This window comes from Apium graveolens, chromosome 6 (genome assembly GCF_009905375.1).
Source record: "Apium graveolens cultivar Ventura chromosome 6, ASM990537v1, whole genome shotgun sequence".
NCBI classification, from domain to species: domain Eukaryota; kingdom Viridiplantae; phylum Streptophyta; class Magnoliopsida; order Apiales; family Apiaceae; genus Apium; species Apium graveolens.
This window is the reverse complement of record NC_133652.1, coordinates 138397236-138404937: the sequence shown is the minus strand read 5'-3', so window position 1 is coordinate 138404937 and position 7702 is coordinate 138397236. Positions and strand designations below refer to the sequence as shown.

Here is a 7702-nt window from a genome sequence, read left to right as displayed (position 1 = left end):
CAGTATGTTCATTACCTTCTTCAAACCCTAAACTCAAATGTACTGACAATTTAGCACCCCATATCTATTTTTGAAACCGGAATTAAAGTAGTAGATCTTGGTTAATGGACAATCCAAACGAAAAAACGAACCATTGAATTTCAACATTATACAAACACTAATAATCTATGCTTACTTATTTTTAATCTTAAGGCATTCGTTAAACAACTATCCGGCACATGATATGAACTAGATTGAGCAGGTTAACTTGTACCCTTGCACTAAGTCGTTAGAAGCAAAAGCGAGATCTTAGTTGATTAGCTGCTTTTCTATACAACTGGTTCTTGCTTTTGTGAGATTTAAAATTAAATTTTACCAATCTTCTGCTGGAGTAAAGAATACACAAAATGAAATCAAGAAACGAAATAAGTTAAGATATTAACAGCTGGTATCATTGAAACTTAAGCATCACGGCAACAATATCAAATGTTGGGATATCAATATCTTCTTAAAATGCAGAGTTCACAACATAAAAAAGGGAAAAAGTTTCTAACAGGTAGCCTCTTACACATCTGATGATGAACACACACTACATTATCTCAACTACAGCACGCCCAACAATATTTCCTTTGTTTAGATCTTCGTATGCTTTTCCTGCCTCCTCAAACTTGCACTTTCTTGAAACAGATCCAGAGAGATTGAAAATACCTCTCTCTGCTAGTCTGACAATCTTGGGAAGGTCTTGCCTGGCCCTACCTCCATAAGAGCCAATCACTTTTACCTGCATTGATTAAACATGACAACAAAATTAGAAGCTGAAAAGTACATGAGACGGCTTAGCCGATAAATAATCAAAGGCATTGACACCGTTAATCAAGAGATAACATTATATGTCCTCAGATTACTAGCACAAAGCTTCTCCAACTATTTGAAACCTGAAGGAATTAAAGATATTGTACTTCACTTGAGAATTTAACTCAAAACTATATAAAGTAGAGAATCAACAAATGACATTAGTCTAGTAAACATGATAATAATGATATTAATCTCTTACTATACCAAAATTAACACCCCAGTTGCAATGAATTTTTTATGCTTTTGAGAGGAGTACTTGCAGATACAAAACATGAAGTAACAGCCAAACACATAAAAGTTTCCTGATAGCTTATTAAGGTTGGTACTACTATGTTCTCAATGATTGCAATGCCAATTCCAAGTTAAAGACTAACAAATTCAGGTTAAATTAACTCTTAAATGGGTCAATTTTACATATAATGTATATGCTATTGAGTCCCTGACTCGAAATAACCTTAAATACAGTGGTACTGAAAGACTGCAGTAGTGATTTAGGTTGCTGCTTAATCATTTAGAATATCAACTATTTATTTGATATACAAGCTGTCATGCAGCAGCATGTTACTGGGTACGAGAATACCAAACCACATTTCTAAAGAACATTCCTGAGTTTTTAAAAGGAGTGAAAGTAAGTGGTAATGAATGCAAATTTAACAAACTTTCACTCCAAAAATGGGATGAAAGTACTTTACCTCCTTATCACTCACTTCCTTCCTATTAAAAAACTCGGGAGTAAGGCCTTATAGTTATTATATTTATAAAATATTTAAAGGGAGAGTGACCTAAATAGAGGCATTGTTTTTGCTTCTGTATTAAAAAATCTGACCACATACATACTGAACCATTTTTAATGGATAATTTTTTTTAAACACCTAACAGGTTGAACAATCGTATTCGACCATGCTATTTCATCAACACTTCTATAATGCTGAAGCGAAACTTCTGTTGACAAGTTCAATCTAACATTTATTTCTCTGTGCCAATATTATATGATGAGAGATTGAGAATCACCAACTGCAATCATATTGTGTTTGGTTGGGGAGAATGGAACGCAATGAATATAATCAAAGGAAAATAATAGAGGACGGGAGGGAAGATATCGAAAAACAATTATGAAGTGCAAATTTATTATCATGAGAATTGCGAAAAAATGGTTTGGCCAAAGGTATACTCCCTTCATCAACATTTATTTACAAGCATCCTACTATAAAAATTTATCAATGAGCCTCATTTTATTTCCTAATTCAATCGTTTTTAAACTACATACACTAGGAAAGAGGGAATTATTTTAATATTTAACAAAGTTGAGTTATTCTACTCATAGCATAATTTTCTGCTGTCAATTAATTGTTAACCACAGAATGCTCTTACAAGCTTAATTGCTATGTTACTCGGACTCGGCTAGAAGTGTCCGACATGGATACTTGTCCAAGTATTGGACTCGGCAACATTTTGAAAAATATACATGTTTTTAGCCTAAAATAAGTGTCCAATTCCGTGTGTCCATGTCCAAGTGTCGAGTGTCCGACACGGGTACTCGAAGGTAAAATGAAGAGTCCGAGTAACATAGCTTAATTGATTGAACCATGATCTTAGTTTAAAATGATTTTAAAGACAAATTACAGCGAAAGACTGAAATTGAATAGAGTATGTAACAGATGACCTGTCTTCGAACTAGATGATTAATATCTATCTCTCCCTTGGAACCAGCGAGTGCAAGCCCAATCATTACTGCTTTTCCTCCAGCTCTCACACTCTGTGTGCACTGAGCAAACGTCTGAGGTCTTCCCAAGGCTTCTACAGCAATGTCTGCGCCTCTGCCCCCAGTAAGTTCCTAATAATATTCACAAATTATTTCATTGAGAAAAGCATACCCACTGATAATGAAAATGATGAAGCATAAAAGTAAATATTAATCAACTTTGACGAACAAGTCAGGAATTATGTGATGAAAACAACTTTTCAAACTAAATGATACTTATATCAGAAACAAGGATCAAATATCATATTATTAAGACATATAAAGGAGTCAAGTCGTAATATATTAGGAACTGGCAATAAATTCGGTGTACATCAAATTTTCAATACAGATATTAATTAAACCATCATTTTAACTCAAGTGCGACATTATTCATGTACATGCATAGATCTGAATTAATCTCAACTGGAAGTAAACTGTAGGTTCAAGTTACCTTTACTCAAGTGAATGACTAGTACTCGTGAACGACTACAGATTTAGAATATAGCCACATATCATGAAGAAATAAATTCAAATATGCAAACAGACTTGATTAGCAATCAATTTACCTTCAAGACATATTAGATAATGGATACGAAATGGATGTTTCAAAAACTTTCTTAATTTCATTTTTCTACCAACTATCAAAAAAGTACAGGTGATAGACGATACCAAAACTTCTTTAGAACCCATACTAGTCTCTATTGTGCATTCTAGAAGAATGACATAACAGAGTGATAGAGAAGGTTTTCAGATCCGACTAGAAGAATGGCATAGCCAGAGGTTCTTCTAGTTGCCTTCCTGATATGGGCAGTATGTAGGTCACTTGATAATAAGACAAGCATTATTAATTTAAACAATGGGATTAATTACTCTAATCTTTTCAGCAACGTCAACATTGTTTGCATTTATGGTGTGCGTGGCTCCCATTGTTTTAGCATTCTGCAGCTTATCATCCTGTATGTCTACTGCAATAATTTCGGACGCACCAAAAGCCCGTGCTATCTGCAGACAACTGGAGCATGTAACCTGGTTATAATTACGGGAGTCTCATTGTAACTTTATTGTAACCAGCAGAAAAAGACTTGAAATAGAAAAAAGAATAACGAAACACTTAATTAAGAACAACACAAAACAAAAAAAAAATTGGCAAAAAAATTAAGTTGCATTGCATCTTTCATAACCGGGCTGCCAAGTTAATGGACTTATATGGATATCCTACTAGGCTACTACAAGTACCATAAAGAGTATACAACAGTTAAAAAAACATCAAATAAAGTGACTCCTCATCACATATAACTGTACTAAATTCAAACTTTGATATCTTGTTAAGTTTAATTATAAAACAACATAAACTAACAACAATGCTGCATGTACATATCCCTGCTCAATAATCATGTATGAAATAAACCTATTAAATTTAAAAAAAAATGAACAAATTAATATTCAGTCCTTTCCCGGCATTGATGGGTCCTTGTAATGCAAAAAACATTAAACGTCAGATGAAAATGTAGAAACACTTAAAATATATTCAATTAAATTTTTACCCCAATATGCAGACTATTCAAGTAATTGCTAAAATTACTCATATTATTGTATTAGACTCTCAGTATTGCCTTCATAAATTCGGAAGACAATGGGTACTAGTATGAAAGGAATATATGATGGAGTATTAGTTCTTTATATCAGTATCATACAACAATGCACTTGCTTATTATAGAGATTACTTTGTTATTATTACCTTAAGCCAACACCGCCTATCCCGATCACAGCAACAGCATCACCAGGACGCACTTCAGCTGCATGAGCCATAGCACCATAGGCAGTAAAAACTGCACATCCTAAAATAGCTGATTCTGTGTAAGGTAATGTGTCGGGTAGTGTAGTCAATGCATGTGCTGGTACAACGCAATACTCAGCAAGCCCCCCCATACTATACATATACACTGGTTTCCCTGCAAAAGAAACATATTTCAGTTATCTATGCATCTTATTATAGAAGTTAAATAATTTTGATGAAATGGATGCCATATTGCGACCAACTAATGGTACGTCATCTATCCATTAAAGACAATTCTGCCTATATGAGACATAAGGATCACAGTTAAATTAAAGGGTAGGAATAGGATGACCACTCTCCATGCATTAATGGAATAAAATGATTGAAAGGAAATATATAATACAGAAATGCCCAAAAAATAGTATGCATTTCATTCGATCAATAATTTAACTGAACACGACACAGTATATATGGACAAAACCGTCCTCCTCTAGCAAATCGATTGACCACATAGCCTTGTAATAGAAAGTAGAGACTATCTAATTCAGGGATAGTAACCAAAAACAGGCACAGCAGAGGTGCTACAAGTCTTGGTAAAAACTGTAAATCAATACCTACGCATGACATTACCAAAGGACTGGGTATGATATTTCGGGGCCTACGGTGGGCTAGTGGAACCCAAAATTTTGAATTTTGGCCAATGATTGGGGCTTTAATTCAATTCAGACTTACAATATGATCAAGGTTCGTACACTATCCCTCTAATGCCAAGAGAAACCTAGATCTAGCTCAGGCTCCAACACTTGGAGTCTTCCATCCTTAGACTTTGTCAAAGGATCAGTATACAATTAATGGCAAGTGTTGACTTAGCTTTGATGATAGATGTAATTAAGCGGTGAAGTGTATAGTCAAAAGCATGTTTACCACTGCCACGGAGAAACAGACGTGTTTCTCCATCATAAAGGGTTCCTTTCGCTCGGTTAAAATCGAAGAAGTCCTCACATAAGTCATCTTGACCCTGTTTAACTCAAAAATGACAATTTCGAAATGGTATTAAAGATATAACATTAAAGCATTAAAAAAGAAGCATTGGCATCAATTATAAAAAAGAACAGCCAACAGATCAAGGATTAATATCGTACCTTACTGCAGTAAAAGCAGCTACCACAAGGCATTATGAACGCCCCAATAACATGAGCTCCAACAGGAAATCTGAAATTTTCCCAAGCTAACATTTATGATGGATTTAAAAGATATCAGTTCTGATTTATAGCATATATAATAGTCAGATCTCAGTTTTTAAACCTCTTGGTAATTTTACTGTCAGTGAGTGGTCCATGTTCAACTACCTCACCAGTGATCTCGTGTCCCACGACACAAGGGCTAGCAAATGGAAGTTCACCTTTCAATACATGTAGGTCAGAGTGGCACACCCCACAGGCTGCATTGTTCAAAATATACAAAATTATTGAAAGTTGTTAACACTCAGTTAAGACTCGTAGTGGAGACTAATTACTCAAGTAGGAGATATTGAGGACACTGGACAGTATGAAGAAAATATGATCAGATAAAAGCCACTCTCACACACACTTTTATAGTAACTGATTATTGTCATACTAATAGTTGGGGGTAAGTACCATGACAAATTAAACGAGGAGCCTTCTACAGTATACACATAATGTCGTAAAATAAATCACAAAGAGAACCAATCAGCTAAGTAACACAAATGGTTAGTGCAGAGTAGGCGCTAAACATAAAACTCTTAAATTTCAACAAGTCCTATAATAAGTGGGTTCTCACTTCTCATCTCTTTTAACAAGAGGAAAACACACATATAAGATTTTGCTGTCCCTTCTCATCTTTTAAGAACTTAAATTTTAATTTGCAGCCTAAGTATCACTTCATTGATTCATTTACATCATACAATTCTCACCTTCATCCCTCCTCAGCATGTTTTATTCGGAAATACATAAATTTATTTCATAAAATATCCCCGTACATGGCCTAAATCCATCAATAGCTATACATTTTCACTATACATGACTAAAGTAAAAAAATCTCTGTAGTTGTACCTCTAAAAGAACATTAATATCATTATAGACAGAGTTTCGAATAATTACACAATTCAAGTGAGCTAAGCAAAATATAACTCAATTACAAATTAAAGTAATCCTAATTAAAAAAGAACACGATTACAATATAAAAAATGCGTATGAATTAGTGTACCCTTGGTTTTAATAAGAAGCTCGTTAGCTTTAGGGCGAGGCATATGAAAGTCTTCGAAGGTGAGTGGCTTATTTGGTTCCCAAAACACAGCTCCACGCATATAAGATGAGCCTCCGTTCAAATGATACGACGCCGCATCGATCGTCGTTGAAAATGATCTGCTACTCTCATTCAAACACCAATTACATGATGATGATGATGATGATGAATTTAAAGCTCTGAGAATGCTTGCAGTGCTTTTGAGGACTCGATTCATGTTCTTCATCATCATCATTTTGTTTTACAATTCGATTTTCAACTCTGAATTCAAAATGTCGATCAATTCAACTCTTGTGTTGATGAGAGTGAGTTTTATTTTAATTTATATTATTACCATAAGGATAATATATTCTACTACACTTAACCCCCCCACTCAATATTATAATGTTGGCGGCGAACTGTTTATCCAGTTTACCAATTTTTTTATGTATAAATTTCTTGGTTATAAAAATATCCTATTTTATCCATTAATACCTGATTTAATCATGTACAAGATATATGACCCTTCCGGTTAATTTTTATTTATTCTTTTTAATCGGCATATTAAAAATAAATTATACGATAAAAATAAAATTTCAATTCAATTTAAATAACTATCAATTATGTAATATGTTAAATAAATATTAATATATAAATTACTAATAAAATAAGGGTTTTGATTTAAATATAATTAAAATATTAAAAAACATTCAATTTTTTCTTCCGATTAATCCTTCTAATTAATCCTCGATTCTCCGATTATACCTAAATTGTTATCACCGATCTCTTCCAATTATCAATATTTATAATATTGATAAATTTCTGACTCACATTACTTTATAATATATCCCCTATTTATGAAAACCGGTAATCAGAATTAATTTATTAAGTTACCTATTATGAATTTCGTAAATCGGCGATGAATGAGAAAGATTAACCTGATAAAAACTATAATATATTAATATATTAATTTTAGTTCCAGTATAATATGCAATTTAAAATATAAATAGCAATTAATCGAATTTTAAAAATCGAATATGTCAGATATATTTTAACAACTAATCTGGAACATATTGGTGATTTTCTAAAAAATGCCTATTAGAAAT

The 7702-nt window shown here is 33.2% G+C and overlaps 1 protein-coding gene across 1 annotated transcript; it reads right to left on the bottom strand.

The window, feature by feature from the left end:
• Nucleotides 1-405: 405 nt before the first annotated feature.
• LOC141666884 (uncharacterized) lies at nt 406-6962 on the bottom strand. The gene is made up of 8 exons (XM_074473121.1): nt 6579-6962; nt 5658-5793; nt 5495-5564; nt 5277-5370; nt 4314-4527; nt 3446-3587; nt 2498-2668; nt 406-760 (listed from the first exon to the last, which is right to left on the bottom strand). Exons 1-8 carry the CDS (start codon nt 6850-6852, stop codon nt 569-571), a joined length of 1293 nt encoding a protein of 430 aa, XP_074329222.1. The 5' UTR covers nt 6853-6962; the 3' UTR covers nt 406-568.
• Between the last annotated feature and the right edge of the window lie 740 nt (nt 6963-7702).

What these genes read in the sequence shown, in the direction of transcription:
- LOC141666884 (XM_074473121.1), bottom strand. Translation starts at nt 6,852, where the DNA reads ATGATGATGATGAAGAACATGAATCGAGTCCTCAAAAGCACTGCAAGC. An exon ending in GCTGCTTTTACTGCAGTAAG is followed by an intron (nt 5,371 to 5,494) that starts GTACGATATTAA and finishes TGAGTTAAACAG; the next exon opens with GGTCAAGATGACTTATGTGA. An exon ending in TCTGTTTCTCCGTGGCAGTG is followed by an intron (nt 4,528 to 5,276) that starts GTAAACATGCTT and finishes TTTCTTTTGCAG; the next exon opens with GGAAACCAGTGTATATGTAT.